The following is a 19,887-nucleotide window of genomic DNA, read 5'->3' as shown; positions in this document are numbered from 1 at the left end:
TTTCACTGGGTGCTGTGCTTCACTGGCGGAATGGGAGAGGGCTGAATATCCTCTTTGCAGGGGATGCAACGTTGCTCCCCCAGTGCCCTGGCCAGTACTCGGTCAATGTGATTTTCAGGCAGAGGGAGTGTTTTCTAACTTGCCTGCTGTTTGCTCTGAGAGGTTCCCTGCCCCCGCTGGCCCCCGAGCTATGGGGGAAGCTGGCTGGCTGAGGAGGAGCCAGGCCTGTTAGGCAGAGGTCCCCGTGGCAGTCCGTCTTGGCATGGCACTGTGGTGGGAACAGAGATGGGACAATGGCAGTGCAGTGAGAACCCACCACTTACTGGGCTGGGGACCTGGAGCCACCCCCATGACGCTGCAGGACCAGTAGCCCCAGCAAGGCGAGGGGCAATGGCTTCTGCTGAGTCTGACCAGCCCCCACCCCTCTCTGAAAGCCACGTGGCGGCAGGTGGGTGCGTTGGGCCTGCCCTGCAGCCCCTTGAGCAGCTCAAGCAAGGAGGTGACAGGCTCAGCTTGGCAAGGCGCCGTCTGAGGGTTGGACATGAACACAAGTCCCCCCTCTGGAGAAGCCCCCACGCCTGGGATGCTTTGCCATGTCCTTGTGAGCTGCCCACCACAAGCGTCCACTACATTGGAGACCAGGGCTGGAGGCAGCACCTGGGCAGGATGGAGGCCCCATCTAACAAACCACAGGCCAGGTGGTGTTACGGGAAAGGGCCTAGAAGACGTAGATTTTGTCCCGTTGGACGCAGTCCAGGTCATCATCCAGCGTCAGCAACACCTGCAAGCCGACAGGGCGGTGGTTAGGCTGGGGCTCAGCTCAAGGACAAATACCTTCCCCATTGCTATTAGGCAGTGTTCTCCCCACAGCCCCCGAGTTGGGGGAGGGGGAAGAGGGCAGGGTGCTGGGAATCTCTCCGACCCCACATTGGTGTTTTCGGATGAGTAGAGCTGGTGCTGCTGGGGGTGGGAGTGGAGTTTATGATTTGTTCTAGACCCAACTCAGCCCCTGCTCCCCCTTTCAGCACAGGGCCTGGCCCGGACGGGAGCCTATGTCCCAGCCGGCAGAGGGGGTCATGAGGACACTGTAGCATTCAGTGGACTGAGCACGGCACCTGCCGCCCGGCCCTGGCCTCACTGGGGCTCTACGGGCAAGGGACAGAGGGCCGTGCAGGATGTGCACTCTTGCCTCAGGCTGACAGGCACCACATGCTCCCGAGGGCAGACCTGGTAGCCATGAGGAAGCAGCTCTGTGGGGGCTGCCCCTGCCGGCCAAGGCTGATGGGTCTCCAGGGAGCAACAAGTGCTTCTAGGGACCCTCCTATGTGCTCCCATTCCAGGCTGGGAGGGCTGCAGCCTGTGGCTAATGCAGCTTCCGGGCAGGGGGCAGGTGGCGACAGCAGCTGATTGTGTGGGATGTGTGACGAGGGCAGAAAGAGCCTTTCCCTCTGGGTGAGCTGGCACAGCTGTGTGTGGACCTGCCATGCTGGGGCTGGCAGGACTTACCAGGAAGGAGCCAAACATGGCGATGGAGGAGAGGAAGTGCCAGATGTCGTGGTCATCAAAGAAGCTGAGCAGGATGCAGTCTCTGTTGTGCTGCCGGGACTCGGCTGGCGTTTTCTGCAGAGGGGACAGACAGAGCCGGTGTGTTATCTCCAGCCAAGCATGCTGCCCGCCTCCTCCCTGCGCAGCTCCTGCCCAGGGTCGTGCTGCAGCCTAGAAGAGCTGCAAGTCGAGCGGACCGGGCACTCGAGCCATGCACAACACAGTCCCCACTGCCAGCCCCGTACAGGGACTCTCCAAGCAGGAGACCCCTCAAGTGACAGCTGCAGCAGCACAGGAGCCAGCAAACAGAGCAGTAAACAGGTGAGTTTCAGTGGGAGTTTGCAGAGGACACTAAGAGATCTAGGCAGAGGAATTGCCAGGCTATTGAAGGGAGGGGATGGTGTTCTGCTTGTGTTCTGGTACCTGTTGGGGATTTGTTTAGCTGTAGGTGGTGGTGGTTTGCTTTGGTTTGTGTTTCCTGGACTAACAGGTTTTAGGTGGAAAGGCTATGATGGATACAGAGGCAGCAGTCAAAGACACAATGAGGATGACTGGATGTGGAAGCTGCGGCATGTACATGATCCTGGAGTGGGTACCTGAAAAGAGTTTTGTCTGCATGAAGTGCCGACTGATAGAGCTGATGGAAGAAAACAGCTGAGGACTGGAGATGCAGGTGGAAACTCTGGTAGAGTGTAGAAGGAGGTCTGAGCGGCTGATGGAGCAAAGACATGAGGAGGCTAAAGGGATAAGCTCAGACTTGCAGATGGAAGCAGGACCAAAGAATTTTGAGGGGAGACTGCTGAGTGAGGAAAGTGGATGGTGGAAGCATGTGAGTAAGAGAACCAGGCAGAGGAAAAGATGGGCCAGTGAAGGGGAAATAGAGCTCAGGAACAGGTTTGCGGAGTTGGAAAATGAAGAAGGGGCACAGCAGGTGGTCGCTGAAGGTGGGAGGACAAGGAAGAAGAGAAGAGCAGCTAGTCCTACAGGAAGAGGGGAAGAGTCAATGGAGACAACACCAAATATGAGCCCCAGGAGGATACGGGAAGGGTTGCGGAGGATTGCAAGGGTGAATAAGAATCGAGAGAACTTGCAGCCAGAGGGAACAGGGGATAGACCGGAGAATCACACTGTCACCAGGAAAAGGCAGGTCTACATGATTGGGGACTCCTTACTGAGAAGAATAGACAGGCCTGTAACTAGAGCTGATCGGGAGAACAGAAGGGTGTGCTGTGTACCGGGTGCTAAGATATGGGATGTGGACCTGAGGCTGAAAAGGATCCTAACGGGAGTGAGAAAGAATCCGTTGATTGTCCTTCATCTGGGAACAAAGGATACAGCTAGATTCTTGCTAGACTTTATCAAGGGAGACTATGTCAGACTGGGGAAGACGCTTAAGGAAATCGAGGCTCAGGTGATCTTCAGTGGGATTCTGCCTGTTTCTAGAGAAGGGCGACAAAGGTGTGACAAGATTATGGTGAACAACAGATGGCTCAGGCAGTGGTGCTATGAGGAGGGCTTTGGGATGTATGGACACTGGGAAACATTCATGGACAGAGGACTGTTCTCTCGTGATGGACTTCACCTGAGTAAGGAGGGAAATAGACTTCTAGGATGGAGGCTGGCACAACTGAGAGGGAAGAAAACAAAGTAAGAGAGGATACAGCCGTGGGCAGAAGAATGGACATAAGGAGGAAGGGTAGTGTGGATACCAATCTAATAGGTGATACTGGTGGTAGAATGTCTGTGCCTAATCGGGTAAATGTCAGTGAAGCCAAACGGCAAAAATTAAGATGTTTGTACACTAATGCAAGGAGCCTAGGAAACAAAATGGAGGAACTAGAGCTACTGGTGCAGGAAGTGAAACCAGATATTATAGGGATACCAGAAACATGGTGGAATAGTAGTTATGACTGGAGTACAGGTACTGAAGGCTATGTGCTGTTTAGGAAAGACAGAAATAAAGGGAAAGGTGGTGGAGTAGCACTGTATAGCAATGATGAGGTTAACTGTAAAGAAATAAGAAGTGATGGAATGGATAAGACAGAGTCTGTCTGAGCAAAAATCATATTGGGGAAGAAAGCTACTAGAGCCTCCCCTGAGATAGTGCTTGGGGTGTGCTACAGATCGCCGGGATCTGATTTGGATATGGATAGAGACCTCTTCAATGTTTTTAATGAAGTAAACACAAATGGGAATTGTGTGATCAGGGGAGACTTTAACTTCCCAGATATAGACTGGAGGACAAGTGCTAGTAATAATAATAGGGCTCAGATTTTCCTGGATGTGATAGCTGATGGATTCCTTCACCAAGTAGTTGAAGAACCAACAAGAGGGGATGCCATTTTAGATTTAGTTTTGGTGAGTAGTGAGGACCTCATAGAAAACATGGTTGTAGGGGACAATCTTAGTTTGAGTGATCATGAGCGAATTCAGTTCAAACTAGATGGAAGGATAAACAAAAATAGATCTGGGACTAAGGTTTTTTATTTCAAAAGGGCTAACTTTAAAGAATTAAGGAAATTAGTTAGGGAAGTGGATTGGACTGAAGAACTTGTGGATCTAAAGGTGGAGGAGGCCTGGAATTACTTCAAGTCAAAGTTGCAGAAACTATCAGAAGCCTGCATCCCAAGAAAGGGGGAAAAAATCATAGGCAGATGTTTTAGACCAAGCTGGATGAGCAAGCATCTCAGAGAGGTGATTAAGAAAAAGCAGAAAGCCTACAAGGAGTGGAAGATGGGAGGGATTAGCAAGGAAAGCTGCCTTATTGAGGTCAGAACATGTAGGGATAAAGTGAGAAGGGCCAAAAGCCATGTAGAGTTGGACCTTGCAAAGGGAACTAAAACCAATGAGAAAAGGTTCTTTAGCCATATAAATAAGAAGAAAACAAAGAAGGAAGAAGTGGGACCGCTAAACATTGAGGATGGAGTGGAGGTTAAGGATAACCTAGGCATGGCCCAATATCTAAATAAGTACTTTGCCTCAGTCTTTAATGAGGCTAATGAGGAGCTTAGGGATAATGGTAGGATGACAAATGGGAATGAGGATATGGAGGTGGATATTACCACATCTGAGGTAGAAGCCAAACTCGAACAGCTTAATGGGACGAAATCGGAGGGCCCAGATAATCTTCATCCAAGAATATTAAAGGAACTGGCACATGAAATTGCAAGACCATTAGCAAGAATTTTTAATGAATCGGTAAATTCAGGGGTTGTACCGTACGACTGGAGAATTGCTAACATAGCTCCTATTTTTAAGAAAGGGAAAAAAGGTGATCCGAGTAACTATAGGCCTGTTAGTTTAACATCTGTAGTATGCAAGGTTTTGGAAAAAATTTTGAAGGAGAAAGTAGTTAAGGACATTTAGGTCAATGGTAATTGAGACAAAATACAACATGGTTTTACAAGAGGTAGATTGTGCCAAACCAACCTGATCTCCTTCTTTGAGAAGAAGGTGACAGATTTTTTAGACAAAGGAAACGCAGTGGATCTAATTTACCTCGATTTCAGTAAGGCATTTGACACGGTTCCACATGGGGTATTATTAGTTAAATTGGAAAAGATGGGGATCAATATGAGAATTGAAAGGTGGATAAGGAACTGGTTAAAGGGGAGACTACAACGGGTCATACTGAAGGGTGAACTGTCAGGCTGGAAGGAGGTTACTAGTGGAGTTCCTCAGGGATTGGTTTTGGGACCAAACTTATTTAATCTTTTTATTACCGACCTTGGCACAAAAAGCGGGAATGTGCTAATAAAATTTGTGGATGACACAAAGCTGGGAGTATTGCCAATACAGAAAATGACCGGGATATCATATAGGAAGATCTGGATGACCTTGTAAACTGGAGTAAAAGTAATAGGATGAAATTTAATAGTGAAAAAAGTGCAAGGTCATGCATTTAGGGGGACACATCAGTTGGAAGTAACATGAGGAGAAGAACCTCAGAGTATTGGTTGATCACAGGATGACTATGAGCCACCAATGTGATGTGGCCGTTAAAAAAGCTAATGTGGTTTTAGGATGCATCAGGCGAGGTATTTCCAGAAGAGATAAGAAGGTGTTAGTACTGTTATACAAGGCACTGGTGAGACCTCATCTGGAATATTGTGTGCAGTTCTGGTCTCCCATGTTTAAGAAGGATGAATTCAAACTTTAACAGATTCAGAGTTGGGCTACTACGATGATCTGAGGAATGGAGAACCTGTCTTATGAAAGGAGACTCAAAGAGCTTGGCTTGTTTAGCCTAACCAAAAGAAGGCTGAGGGGAGATATGATTGCTCTTTATAAATATATCAGAGAGATACATATCAGGGAGGGAGAGGAATTATTAAGCTTAGTACCAATGCGGACACAAGAACAAATGGATATAAACTGGACACTAGGAAGTTTAGACTTGAAATTAGACGAAGGTTTTTAACCATTAGAGGAGTGAGGTTCTGGAACAGCCTTCCAAGGGGAGTAGTGGGGTAAAAAGACATATCTGGCTTCAAGACTAAACTTGATAAGTTTATGGAGGGGATGGTATGATGGGATAGCCTAATTTTGGCAATTAATTGATCTTTGATTATTAGTGGGTAAATTGGCCCAATGGTCTGTGATGGGATGTTAGATGGGGTGGGATCTGAGTTACTGCAGAGAATTCTTTCCTGGGTGCTGGCTGGTGAGTCTTGCCCACATGCTCAGGGTTTAGCTGATCGCCATATTTGGGGTCGGGAAGGAATTTTCCTCCAGGGCAGATTGGCAGAGGCCCTGGAGGTTTTTCGCCTTCCTCTGCAGCATGGGGCATGGGTCACTTGCTGGAAGATTCTCTGCAGCATAAGGTCTTCAAACCACAATTTGAAGACTTCAATAACTCAGACATAGGTTAGGGGTTTGTTACAGAAGTGGGTGGGTGAGATTCTGTGGCCTGCATTGTGCAGGAAGTCAGACTAGATGATCATAATGGTCCCTTCTGACCTTAAGTCTATAAGTGTGCACCAGACACGTCAACTCTGCATAGTCAAGGCCCTGGCTGGCACGAGCCACCACTCACCTGCCAGGTGCTCAGACCCTGGAAGAAGAAGAAGAGGGCGAAGCCCCATACCACGGAGGTGAAAATGATGCAGAGCAGGGGGATGAGCTTGATGCGCTCGCCACTTCGGAGCTGGGAAGAAGGAGAGAGAGCAGGTGAACGGTGACACAAAGGGGACAGGGAACAGTGACACCCGGCACACGCAGAGGGCAGGGGAATGGTAACACCTGGCACACGCGGAGGGCAAGGGAAACACGCAGAGGGCAGGGGAATGGTAACACCTGGCACACGCGGAGGGCAAGGGAAACATGCAGAGGGCAGGGGAATGGCAACACCTGGCACACGCAGAGGGCAAGGGAAACACGCAGAGGGCAGAGGAACAGGGAGAGGCCCAGCACATGCAGAGGGCAGGGGAACAGTGACGCCCGACACAGGCAGAGGGCAGAGAACGGTGACGCCCGACACATGCAGAGGGCAGAGGAAACATGCAGAGGGCAAAGGAACAGGGAGATGCCCAGCTCATGCAGAGGGCAGGGGAACGGCGATGCCAGACACAGGCAGAGGGCAGGGGAACAGCAACGCCTGGCACACGCAGAGGGTAGGGGGCACACACAGAGGGCAGGGGAACAGCGACACTCGACACATGCAGAGGGCAGGGGGCACATGCAGAGGGCAGGGGAACAGCGACGCCCGGCACACGCAGAGGGCAGGGGGCACACGCAGAGGGCAGGGGAACAGCGACACCCGGCACACGCAGAGGGCAGGGGGCACACGCAGAGGGCATGGGAACAGCGACGCCCGGCACACGCAGAGGGCAGGGGGCACACACAGAGGGCAGGGGAACAGCGACGCCCGGCACACGCAGAGGGCAGGGGGCACAAGCAGAGGGCAGGGGAACAGCGACGCCCGGCACACGCAGAGGGCAGGGGGCACACGCAGAGGGCAGGGGAACAGCGACACCCGGCACACGCAGAGGGCAGGGGGCACACGCAGAGGGCAGGGGAACAGCGACACCCGGCACACGCAGAGGGCAGGGGGCACAAGCAGAGGGCAGAAGAACGGCGACACCTGACACACACACAGAGGGCAGAGACCACATGCATAGGGCAGGGGAATAGCGACGCCCCGCACACGCAGAGGGGAAGGGGCACACGCAGAGGGAAGAAGAACGGCGACACCTGACACACACAGAGGGCAGGGACCACATGCATAGGGCAGGGGAATAGCGACGCCCTGCACACACAGAGGGGAGGGGGCACACGCAGAGGGCAGGGGAACAGTGATGCCCAGCACACGCAGAGGACTAGGCACCTTCCTTGGTAAATGTGGGGCCTGGGACGGGCTCTCGGGAGGCCATGCCCACATGTTCCCCAGTGACAGAGGCTTCTCTCCCCACTACCTAGACAGACAGTGGCTGGAAGGGCTCAGTGCTGCTAGGGGTGGTGGTGCAGGTACCAGGGCTCTGGGGATGTTGATGAAAGAACTTTTGGGCCCTGCTCCCCCGCTGTGGCCTGAACCAGTCACTAACCCCAGAACTCAGTCACTCCCCGTTTTCCCCAGAGCTCTCCTGGGGTACAGGCCCCCTTCCGTGCAGCCAGGGGGTCTGTCCAGCTGAGCCCCGAGCCTGTCCGCAGACAGGGATGGTGCAGGGGCGTTTCCGCACCTTCATGATGATGTAGAAGGCAAAGTAGAGCAGCAGGTTGCAGATGCCGATGGCCAGCAGGTAGGAGGCAAAGTCGTTGGGTTGGACGATGAGTCCGTAGGCAGCGCTGGGGGAGGGAGAGGTGGGTTAGGAAGGCAGCAGGGGGGGACCCCAGCTGCAGCATGGCAGAGACTGGGGCAGCCCCATGCCCACTTGGGCAGCAATCCTCTGGCCACTGCTGCACCCTGCAGCCACCGGCAAGATGAACAGGGTCTCCTGGGGTGCCTGCTGCATGCTGGGGCTGGCCCATTGGCAGAGCGGGCAGGGCGCTACACACTGCTTCACCCCATGGTGTTCACCGCTGATGCAAACTGTGTGTTCTCAGCCCAGCTCCCTGCCCGGCTGCATGGTAGCACCGAAGAGGGCTAGGCCTGGAACAACTGAGCCCGGCAGGGCAGGGCCGGGCCGGGGCTGGCATAGCAGCGAGGGAGGGGCTAGATCGAGGAGCGTTGGCAGTGGTAGGAGGGGAGCTCTCCTCATGCCCTCTTTCCTCGTACAGAGCACTCTCCCTCTGAGCAACCTGGGCCTTGTCCCACCCACACCCACACCCAGACTTACAGCGACCAGTTGATGATGTTGCCCATGACCAGCAGCACCATTCGATCCTGCAAACACAGACGAGGAGGGTCAGGGGAGGGGGCGTATGCTGGGCTGGTGCTTCCGGGGGGACCTGGTTTTCATGGCTCAGAGCCATTAGAGCTGCCGTCTCCCAGACCCGCTCTGCCCCAGGGCAGAGTGGCTCAGCCGTTCTCTGGCTGGGAGGATGCTGGTCACAGGGAGGGGGCGGGGAGGGATCGGCGAAGCAGCGAGCTCTGTGTCCTGTGGCAGAGCTCAGATCACCTCAGCTGGGCACAGTGTCACATTCCACCATGGCCAAGCAAACAGCCTCCCTGGATCCCACTGGTGGGCAGTGGGGCCACGGGTCTGGGCTAACTCTGAGGATGGGGGGCTGAGAGGGGCTGTGCAGGGTCAGGAGGGGGAGGGAGACCTCACAGAAAAGACCTCGGGGGAATCGTCTGCAGTGGGTATTGGATCTAGGACCTCGGCTTCCGAAAGCATGGTGCCCGGCTGCCTCAGCTGATGCCTCCACTCAGATAGCCCAGGCTGGAGCAGGCCCCTGAGCCCCCCGCGAGGGGAAAGCGCTTCATGAGTGGGCAACATGGCCACTGGCTGGTCACTTCTGGGGCAGGCTCTTGGTTTAGCTCCATTTGTCTCCATCGCAGAGCCAGGCCCAGAGCTGAGTACGCTGGGGATGTGCTGTCACAGGGGGCTGGGCAGGGGCCAGGGACTGCAGGGTTGCACTGGAAGGCAGTAGTAAAAGGGCCAATTTGGGCTAGTGGTCCATCAAAGCATCCTGCCCCCGTGCTGGCTGGATGCGTTCCAAGCACAGCCCCTGTGCCTGCGGCATGAGGCCTTGCTGGAACATCCACCGTTCATCACAGAGAGCTCTAGGCCAGCCCCAAGGCACTGGGCCAGGCTCACGCCGTTGAAACTAGTCTTCCTCGTGCAGCGTTAGCCACTCACGGGCTTGTGCCAAGAGTCAGGGGCCTTGGGTGCCTCTGGGCTGAAGTGAGCTGCTCACTCACCACGTACATGGGCCCACTGCACTGGCGGATGCAATCTGTGTACAGCATGTGCACGATTCTGCGCGGTATCCCGGAGTCTGCAGAGAGAGACAGGCAGCTCTAGGGTCAGGGGAGGGGGCAGCAGGCCTTTCCCAGGCCCCTCCTAGCCCAGCAGGGCATGGATTGCAGGCAGTTCCATCCAGAAGGAAGAGGCCTGAACCCTGCACTCCCAGAGGGGCAGTCTGGCTGTAGGGAAGCCAACGTGAGCGGAGGCTGCCCGCACAGAGCAGGGAGGTGCTGAGCCACAGCTGGGGGCTCCCCCAGCCCATCACACAGCTGGGAGGGTGGGTGGGACAATGCTCCATTCATGCCCCTGCAGTGAGTCCCACTGTCAAGCTGGCTTGGCTTTCAGACCAAGCCCCCAGTGCTGCGGGCTCATCTAAGCAGGGCTGGCCACGCTCAGCCCCACAGGCCCCGGCGTAAGGCAGGTGTCTCCTGTGCGAGTTGAGCTGACAGCTCTGACAATGCCTAAGGCGGGAGGGAGCCAGACATGCTCCGCCGAGCCCAGGACATGGCGTATACTAAGCAGGGAGGAGGGCTGAGCAGTTATCTGGGTGCAGATGTTCTAGTGCCATGGGACCACTCAGGCCGCGACGCAGAGACAAGGACCCAGGCGCTAGGCTGGGCAGCCTGTGGTGCCCATTGGGAGTCTGGATCTGCCCCCCATCCCTGCCCCGGGGCGGGGCCTCACTGAATTTCCAGCGGCCCATGTAGTAGAGCTGTGTGCTCAGCAGCAGGGTGGCGATGATGTGGATGATGGAGAAGAAAATCCAGAACATCATGTTCCCTTTGCCAAAGACCTGTGGGGAGAAGACGGGGTGAGCAGGTGGGAGACAGGGCTGGAGCTGGGGCTGGTCCCCAGGGGCCTGCAACGCAGGCGTGAGAGCTGCAGTTACAGAAGGAGCCATCAGCACCAGGGAGCTGAGAGAGCCACAAAGCCAGGATTCATGCCCGAGTCCGGCCGGGGGCAAGGCAGCCTGGGTTTTACTGGGGCAACTGCTGCCTTCTCCGGGTGCGGGGTTTGCTGGCCAAGGACCCACAGGCTCTCAGACAGCTCAGACCTTAGTCTCTCTGCAGATGGCCGGTAACGCGCCTGTCTGCACAGGGGCCCCAGCGAGCTCCCCCATAGACAGGGCTCCGGGGCTGGCTCTTACCACGCCGATGACGGAGAAGAAGATGACGATGGCCAGGCAGGCGTAGGCACTGTACGCGCTGGCATTGATGTCCGGGTGCCGTTTCTGATACAGCTTCAGCATGCAGAGTCCCGCGATCATGTACATGAAGGAAGTGTCTGCAAAGGAACGGTGGCCAGACTGAGAGAGGGGCCAGGGAGGGGCAGGCTGGCAGCCCCCAGGGAGGGTGCAAGGATGTTTCGTGACCTAAGCGAAACTTCCACCTTGCGCCCTCCCCCCTCCCCGAGCCGCCGCCCTGAGGCACTCACGACCCCCGCAGCAGCTCCCGCCCTCTGCCCCGAGGCGCCCCCCTGCCCATCTTACCCCTGCTCCGCCTCCACCCGAGTACGCTGTGGCTGCTTCACTTCTCCCACCTCCCAGGCTTGTGGCGCCGAAGCTGATTGGCGCCGCAAGCCTGGGAGGCAGAGAAGTGAAGCACCCACGGCGTGCTCAGGGAAAAGGTGGGGCAGGGGTGAGCTGGGGCAGGGAGTTCCCCTGTGTGCTGCCCCCTCCCCATGCTCCCCTGCCCCAGCTCCCTCCGCCTAAATGCTGGCGGCGACCGGAGAAGCCGAAGATCCAGCCACCACGGTCGCTGCCGAAGAAAATGCCGCCCCCCAAATCCTAGTGAGGCAGTCGCCTAAATGGTTGCACCGGCCCTGGCAGCCCCTCAGCATTGCACGGCCGCAGGAGCCTGGGTCCTGGCAGCCGTGGGAGGGAGAGTAAGGCAGGGACATCTCAGACAGGCACGATGAGAGGAACCTCCATGTCTGAGACATGGCCCAGAGCACAGAGCTGGACTGCTGAGCCGTGGGGCTGGAGCAGTGCTGCACACCCATCGGCTCGCAGCACAGTGACTCCCTGAGCTCACCGGGGGCTGGCTGGGGTGGGCTGTCTGATGCCACAGGCTGCAGCGTAAACCCTCCCAGAGCTCCACCGGAGCCAGGGCCCATTGTCTGCCAGCACCACAGCACCGTGGCAGCTGGGCAGGGCCGGGAGGGAGGGAGGGAGTCTGAGGCTGGGAACGGGGTGAGCTCAGGGAGACGGAGAAGCCAGCAAATGGGCTGCGCTGGGCGGAGAGGAGAGCCCAGGACGCTTGGCCCAATAACTTCCCCTGGCAGTCGCCCATCGTCCAGCTCTGCGCGGGAGCCGGGCCGAGGGTGGCAGCTCTCAAGGGCGGGTGTCATTGCAGGGTCAGGGAGCCCCCAGCAGGCCCGGCCTCACACTCACCGAATTGGAAGTTGGTGTAGTTGGGGCAGACGTGGTAGCAGGCGCTGAGCAGCCCCTCCATCATGAGCGCCGTGCCCATGGCGTAGAACAGGCCAAAGTGCTTGGGGATGCCACACTCCTGTGGGGGGAGAGGGAGGATGGACACACCCGCCTCAGACAGACAGGTCTGGCCAAAAGGCACCCGGCCTGAGCAAGATCGGCTCCCAGCTCAGGCACGGGCACCCGCCTTGACACCCCCAGAGGAACTCTCCCCGTGCAGCACCCAAGTCCTGCCCATCTCAGCCAGCATCACAGGGGAGGGCGATCACCCAGGCTGCAGGCACAGGTAGATCCCCCACCTCGCCTGCCCCACTGGGGATGGCTGAGCCCCAGCTCCGAGGAGCAGGGCGGGTGTGAGGGTCGGTGCTCACCAGGGCCTGCATGTCGTTGCGCATCAGCGCCCGGTTGTAGTTGATCTCTCTCTGCAGGATGATGAGCAGGAAGAGCAGGCCCAGCAGCACGTAGCCCAGGTTGCTGAGGATGTTGTTGAAAGCACTGGTGGGAAGCAGATCAGTCCAGGTCACTGTCACAGGGCCGGCTGCGTGGCCCCTTATCCGTGGCCCCAGGCAGCAGCACTCTCTGTCCCCATCCGCATCCCAGCCAGAGTGCCACGGTAAGGGGACAACACAGTGCACATGGGCTTCCCTCCCCGGTTCTTTGTTCTCCCCTCCTGGGTGCTACTGGGGGGCCCAGCTCCCCTCCCCAACCCACCCCACCTGTCAGACCGCAGAGGGGCACGTGGGCAGGCCAGGAACCGTTACTGTGAGCCCGCGCCAGCTCTTACCTGAGGTTTCCCAGGGGGTGGGCGCACAGGAAGTTATAGTAGCAAATGTCCTGATTCCCTGTCACGTTCACTACCTGCAGCGGGGCAGCAAAGGGAGATGCTGAAGAGGAAGGGCAGGGGACACCAGCTGGAACGGGCCTGGCACAGCTCACAGCCAGGCCTAAGGGGCACGAGGGGAGGTGTCCCCAGTAGAAACGTTCACTCACCGAGGAGGGGGCAGCAGCACTGGGCGAGTGCAGGACCCCGATGCCAGCCCAGTCTCACCGCCCAGATGGGGCAGACGGCAAGGGGTGACTCAGGGTTCATGTGCTCTTCTGGCTTCCACCTCGGGGCTGATTACAGCCAGGGCAGGGATGTGCGCATTTACAGAGGGCATTTGGCCAAGCCTGCCCCTTTGAGAGGCTGCTGAGTGCAGAGAGAGACAATGCAGCATTTTGCTGCAGCCGGGTTGGATCTCAGCATGCATTTCGCCCTGCATCACGTGGGTGACTGAGCCCCGCTTGAGAGGGGAGTGAAGGGGCCGCTCTGCTGGGGGAGCACCTGGGAGGAGACTCTGCTGGTTTCTTTGGCACAGGAGGGAACTGCCCCTCAGCCCGTCTCCAAGGGTAGCCAAGCGGCTGCTTTGAAGCCCAGAGCCCGGCCCTGGGAACTCCCCAAATTCAGGAGAAGGTGAAGCAGGGCAGCCAGCAGCCCCCAAGGGACAGAGCTGGGATACTGAGGCGGGAGGGGGGCGCAGGCAGGAGCTGTCCTTACCGTCTGGTAGGTGATGACCAGCTGTATGACAGGGAGGGCGTAGAATACAGCGATGGTGGCAATATTCCTGCAAGAGAGGACGGCACTGAGCCAGGCAGGCGCTGGCCGAGGACTCCAGCTCCGCCTCCTCCCTGGGGCTCTCCCTACTGCTCCAGCGGCACACGTGCTCTGCAGCACTCCCATGGCAGGATGGCGAGTGTGATGCCAACGCCATGGACAGCCAGGACACTGATCTACCCACTGCCCTGCAGCAGGGCAGGGCTCCAGCCACCTCCTTAGCTCAGGGGCAGACAGAAGAGCCCTGCAGCCCATCCCCCAACCCTCCAGCCTCTCACCCCCTCGCCTCCCCAGGCCTGCTCCCACTCACCAGAAGTAGATCTGGTATTTCTTCCGCAGGACACGCTTGTCCTTCCGGGCCAGGTCTGCCACGTAGAGGTATTGCTGGGAACAGAGGCAGGATCCCGTCACAGGCCAGGCAGGGCATGCGACATACAGAGGTGAGGGCACTAGTGCTTGGGGTGGGGCACACCCGGGAACCAGCCCAGGCTGCTCTGCCTGCAGCTGCAGCACTACCCCTGCCCAGAGCACTGGCTAGCTGGGAGCCGGGAGACGGCAGCATTCCCGGCGTGAATACGGGCTGGGCCACAGCACTGGACAGAGGCTGCGGCTGAGTGATGGGCACGTACCAGACCGGCCAGCACAGGGTTAACGAGCCCATTGGCACATGGTTCTGGGGAAGTGCCTGGGTACACAGACCTACCTGCTGCTCCATCACCCTCGGCCCCACACATGCCCTGCTGCAGCATCTCCCCATGGGGTATCACTCAAACCTGAGCCAGGGTAGCCACAGGGGCCTGCATATCCCACCGCCAAAGCGATGCCTAGGACGGGCAGGTGACACAGGGCCTACATATCACGCTCCCCCCCCCCCGAATCTGAGCGATGCCCAGGCTGGGCAGGCAACACAGAGACCTGCATATCACGCTCCCCCCACCCCCAATCTGAGCGATGCCCGGGCTGGGCAGGCGACACAGGGACCTGCATATCACGCTCCCCCCACCCCCAATCTGAGCGATGCCCAGGCTGGGCAGGCAACACAGAGACCTGCATATCACGCTCCCCCCACCCCCAATCTGAGCGATGCCCGGGCTGGGCAGGTGACACAGGGACCTGCATATCACGCTCCCCCCACCCCCAATCTGAGCGATGCCCAGGCTGGGCAGGCAACACAGAGACCTGCATATCACGCTCCCCCCACCCCCAATCTGAGCGATGCCCAGGCTGGGCAGGCAACACAGGGACCTGCATATCACGCTCCCCCCACCTCCAATCTGAGCGATTCCCAGGCTGGGCAGGCGACACAGGGACCTGCATATCACGCTCCCCCCACCCCCAATCTGAGCGATTCCCAGGCTGGGCAGGCGACACAGGGACCTGCATATCACGCTCTCCCCACCCCCAATCTGAGCGATTCCCAGGCTGGGCAGGCAACACAGAGGCCTGCATATCACGCTCCCCCCACCCATCACAGCGATTCCCAGGCTGGGCAGGCGACACAGGGACCTGCATATCACGCTCCCCCCACCCCCAATCTGAGCGATGCCCAGGCTGGGCAGGCAACACAGGGACCTGCATATCACGCTCCCCCCACCTCCAATCTGAGCGATTCCCAGGCTGGGCAGGCGACACAGGGACCTGCATATCACGCTCCCCCCACCCCCAATCTGAGCGATTCCCAGGCTGGGCAGGCAACACAGAGGCCTGCATATCACGCTCCCCCCACCCATCACAGCGATTCCCAGGCTGGGCAGGCGACACAGGGACCTGCATATCACACTCCCCCCACCCCCAATCTGAGTGATGCCCGGGCTGGGCAGGCAACACAGGGGCCTGCATATCACGCTCTCCCCACCCCCAATCTGAGCGATGCCCAGGCTGGGCAGGCAACACAGAGGCCTGCATATCACGCTCTCCCCACCCCCAATCTGAGCGATGCCCAGGCTGGGCAGGCGACACAGGGACCTGCATATCACACTCCCCCCACCCCCAATCTGAGTGATGCCCGGGCTGGGCAGGCAACACAGGGGCCTGCATATCACGCTTCCTCCCACCCCCAATCTGAGCGATGCCGGGCTGAGCAGAAGACACAGAGGCCTGCATATCACGCTCCCCCCACCCATCAGAGCGATTCCCAGGCTGGACAGGCGACACAGGGGCCTGCATATCACGCTCCCCCCACCCATCAGAGCGATTCCCAGGCTGGACAGGTGACACAGGGGCCTGCATATCACGCTCCCCCCACCCATCAGAGCGATGCCCAGGCTGGGCAGGCGACACAGAGGCCTGCATATCACGCTCCCTCCCACCCATCAGAGCGATGCCCGGGCTGGGCAGGTGATGCAGGGGCCTGCCTATCACGCTCCCTCCCACCCATCAGAGCAATGTCCAGGCTGGGCAGGTGATGCAGGGGCCTGCCTATCACGCTCCCTCCCACCCATCAGAGCGATGCCCGGGCTGGGCAGGTGATGCAGGGGCCTGCCTATCATGCTCCCCCCACTCCCAATCAGCGCAATGTCCAGGCTGGGCAGGTGATGCAGGGGCCTGCCTATCACGCTCCCTCCCACCCATCAGAGCGATTCCCAGGCTGGACAGGCGACACAGAGGCCTGCATATCACGCTCCCCCCACCCATCAGAGCGATGCCCGGGCTGGACAGGCGACACAGGGGCCTGCATATCACGCTCCCCCCCACCCATCAGAGCGATTCCCAGGCTGGGCAGGCGACACAGAGGCCTGCATATCACGCTCCCTCCCACCCATCAGAGCGATGCCCGGGCTGGGCAGGTGATGCAGGGGCCTGCCTATCATGCTCCCCCCACTCCCAATCAGCGCAATGTCCAGGCTGGGCAGGTGTGACATTATTGATATTATCTGGGACCATATAGAACATCGTTGCAACCAAGGTCCTGTAGTGGCACCAAATCTTATGTAAAGGGGGTCATATTAGGTGTCTAAGACTAGGTTATGGGTTGCTGCTTATGATTATGCTGTCTAGATGTATGTATCATTTTGTAGTTGAAGTTATGAGTATTGGCTCTATACTGTCTGTATTTCAAATTTGTGCTGTGCTTCTGGGAGACACCACAGACAAGTTGGTGTTAGCTCTGCCTAGCCTGCTTGATGGCCCATTAAGGACCATCAGCTACACAACTGACCCACTGGAGAGAAGGCAGATGCGCCTTGTAACTCAGCAAAGTATGCAGGGACTTGCCCATGTGACTCCAGACTCCATTTTCCAACCCATATTCCAAAACCCCTTTCTTTAAACCACCCTTTCATTAACTAGGAGACATTGCAGGCAGAAGCCCAGCAGCAGAGTGGGGGCTATCCAGTATATTGCACTGAGTGTAGCATGTATGATTACCTGCCTTGTGGGTGGGTGGCCTATGTGTGCAGTCGATGCAAGGAGCTCCTGGCCCTCAGACACCACGTACGGACCATAGAGGCCAGGGCGGCGGAACTGGAGGAGCTAAGAGAGGCAGAGAGGTATGTTGATGAGGCTTTCCAGGACACTGTAGAATAGTCCCACCTCCGCTCAGACAGCCTCTGTGCTGTTGAGGAGGAAGAAAGGCCCAGGGAAGCAGAGCAGTCAATGGGAGCAGAGGGAAACCTTCCCATAGTTGGGACCCTCCTTGCAGATGGTGCTGGGGTTGCCTCTCGCACTGAGGTTACCTCTCTGGGGGAGGGAACTCCAGTTGCTAGGACAAGGCAGGTGTTAGTAATGGGAGATTCGATCATTAGAAATGTAGATAGCTGGGTTTGTGATGACCGGGAGAACCGTATGTGACTTGCCTTCCTGGTGCGAAGATTGCTGATCTCTCGAGGCATCTAGACAGACTTATGTGTAGCGCTGGGGAGGAGCTGCTGGTCGTGGTACATGTAGGTACCAATGACCTAGGGAAGGGTAGGAGAGATGTCCTGGAAGCCAAATTTAGGCTGCTAGGAAAGAGACTGAAATCCAGGACCTCTATGGTGGCATTCTCAGAAACGCTCCCAGTTCCACACGCAGGGCCAGGTACGCAGGCAGAGCTTCAGAGTCTCAATGAGACGATGGTGTAGAGAGGAGGGGTTTACATTCATTAGGAACTGGGGAAACTTTTGGGATGGAGGGAGCCTGTACAGGAGAGATGGGCTCCACCTAAACCAAAGCGGAACCAGACTGCTGGCACTAAACATTCAAAAGGTTGCAGAGCAGTTTTTAAACTAGGAGATGGGGGAAAGCCGACCGCTGCAGAGGAGCATGTGGATCGGACACAGACTTCTCTTAGGGGACAGTCTAATGATAGAGAATCTCTAGGTTATAGTCAGGAGCAGAGGATGGAAGAGGATAATGTAAGGGCCGGATCAGATGATAAACAGTCACATAAAAAAGAATCTGGCACATCAGAAAAGGGCAGACAAAGAAACAGGGACAAGTTTTTAAAGTGCTTGTACACAAATGCTAGAAGTCTAAATAACAAGCTGGGTGAACTGGAGTGCCTCGCGATAAAGGAGGATATTGATATAATAGGCATCACAGAAACCTGGTGGACTGAGAGCAATCAATGGGACACAATCATTCCGGAGTACAAAATATATCGGAAGGACAGAACAGGTCGTGCAGGGGGAGGAGTGGCACTATATATGAAAGAAAACGTAGTTTCAAATGAAGTAAAAATCTTAAGCGAATCCACATGTTCCATAGAATCGCTATGGATAGAAATTTCATGCTCTAATAAAAATATAACATTAGGGATTTATTATGGACCACCTGACCAGGACCGTAATAGTGATGTTGAAATGCTAAGGGAAATTAGAGAGGCTATCAAAATTAAGAACTCAATAATAGTGGGAGATTTCAATTATCCCCATATTGACTGGGAACATTTCACTTCAGGACGAAATACAGAGATAAAATTTCTCGATACTTTAAATGACTGCTTCATGGAGCAGCTGGTACGGGAGCCCACAAGGGGAGAGGCAACTCTAGATTTAATCCTGAGTGGAGCGCAGGAGCTGGTCCAAGAGGTAACTATAGCAGGACCGCTTGGAAATAGTGACCATAATACAATAGCATACAACATCCCTGTGGGGGGAAGAACACCTCAACAGCCCAACCCTGTGGCATTTAATTTCAAAAGGGGGAACTATACAAAAATGAGGGGGTTAGTTAAACAAAAGTTAAAAGGTACAGTGACTAAAGTGAAATCCCTGCAAGCTGCATGGGCCCTTTTTAAAGACACCATAATAGATGCCCAACTTCAATGTCTACCCCAAATTACAAAACACGGTAAAAGAACTAAAAAAGAGCCACCGTGGCTTAACAACCATGTAAAAGAAGCAGTGAGAGATAAAAAGACTTCCTTTACAAAGTGGAAGTCAAATCCTAGTGAGGCAAATAGAAAGGAGCACAAACACTGCCAAAATTAAGTGCAAGAGTGTAATAAGAAAAGCCAAAAGAGGAGTTTGAAGAACGGTTATCCATAAACTCCAAAGGTAATAAAATGTTTTTTAAGTACATCAGAAGCAGGAAGCCTGCTAAACAACCAGTGGGGCCCCTCGATGATTGAGATACAAAAGGAGCGCTTAAAGAAGATTAAGTCATTGCGGAGAAACCACACGGATTCCTTGCGTCAGTCTTCACGGCTGAGGATGTTAGGTAGATTCCCAATCCTGAACCGGCTTTTGTAGGTGACAGATCTGAGGAACTGTCACAGATTGAAGTGTCACTAGAGGAGGTTTGGGAATTAATTGATAAACTCAACAACAAGAAGTCACCGGGACCAGATGGCATTCACCCAAGAGTTCTGAAAGAACTCAGATATGAAGTTGCGGAACTATAACTAAGGTTTGTAACCTGTCCTTTACATCGGCTTTGTTACCCAAAGACTGGAAGTTAGCTAATGTAACACCAATATTTAAAAAGGGCTCTAGAGGTGATCCCGGTAATTCAGATCGGTAAGTCTAACGTTGGTACCAGGCAAATTA

The 19,887-nt window shown here is 56.1% G+C and overlaps 1 protein-coding gene across 5 annotated transcripts in view; it reads right to left on the bottom strand.

Moving 5' to 3' along the window:
• Positions 1 to 526: 526 nt before the first annotated feature.
• Positions 527 to 19,887, bottom strand: part of SIDT2 (SID1 transmembrane family member 2) — a 35,045-nt gene continuing 15,684 nt past the window's right edge. For 4 of the 5 annotated variants that reach the window (XM_050921881.1, XM_050921883.1, XM_050921882.1 and 1 more), the window contains 13 exons: positions 14,229 to 14,302; positions 13,862 to 13,928; positions 13,109 to 13,182; positions 12,696 to 12,819; positions 12,286 to 12,403; positions 11,041 to 11,177; positions 10,578 to 10,686; positions 9,848 to 9,924; positions 8,820 to 8,866; positions 8,223 to 8,328; positions 6,581 to 6,691; positions 1,507 to 1,620; positions 527 to 781 (listed from right to left, as the gene is read on the bottom strand). In XM_050921881.1, coding sequence (XP_050777838.1) covers positions 719 to 781; positions 1,507 to 1,620; positions 6,581 to 6,691; positions 8,223 to 8,328; positions 8,820 to 8,866; positions 9,848 to 9,924; positions 10,578 to 10,686; positions 11,041 to 11,177; positions 12,286 to 12,403; positions 12,696 to 12,819; positions 13,109 to 13,182; positions 13,862 to 13,928; positions 14,229 to 14,302 — 1,221 coding nt within the window. In that variant the 3' untranslated portion in view covers positions 527 to 718. The remainder of the gene's footprint in view (positions 782 to 1,506; positions 1,621 to 6,580; positions 6,692 to 8,222; positions 8,329 to 8,819; positions 8,867 to 9,847; positions 9,925 to 10,577; positions 10,687 to 11,040; positions 11,178 to 12,285; positions 12,404 to 12,695; positions 12,820 to 13,108; positions 13,183 to 13,861; positions 13,929 to 14,228; positions 14,303 to 19,887) is intronic. The other variant, XR_007769195.1, reaches the window with a different exon arrangement.

The sequence above is a fragment of the Gopherus flavomarginatus genome, chromosome 13, assembly GCF_025201925.1.
Source record: "Gopherus flavomarginatus isolate rGopFla2 chromosome 13, rGopFla2.mat.asm, whole genome shotgun sequence".
NCBI lineage: Eukaryota > Metazoa > Chordata > Testudines > Testudinidae > Gopherus > Gopherus flavomarginatus.
The sequence above is the reverse complement of the archived record's forward strand: the minus strand, read 5'-3'. Positions and strand labels throughout refer to the sequence as shown.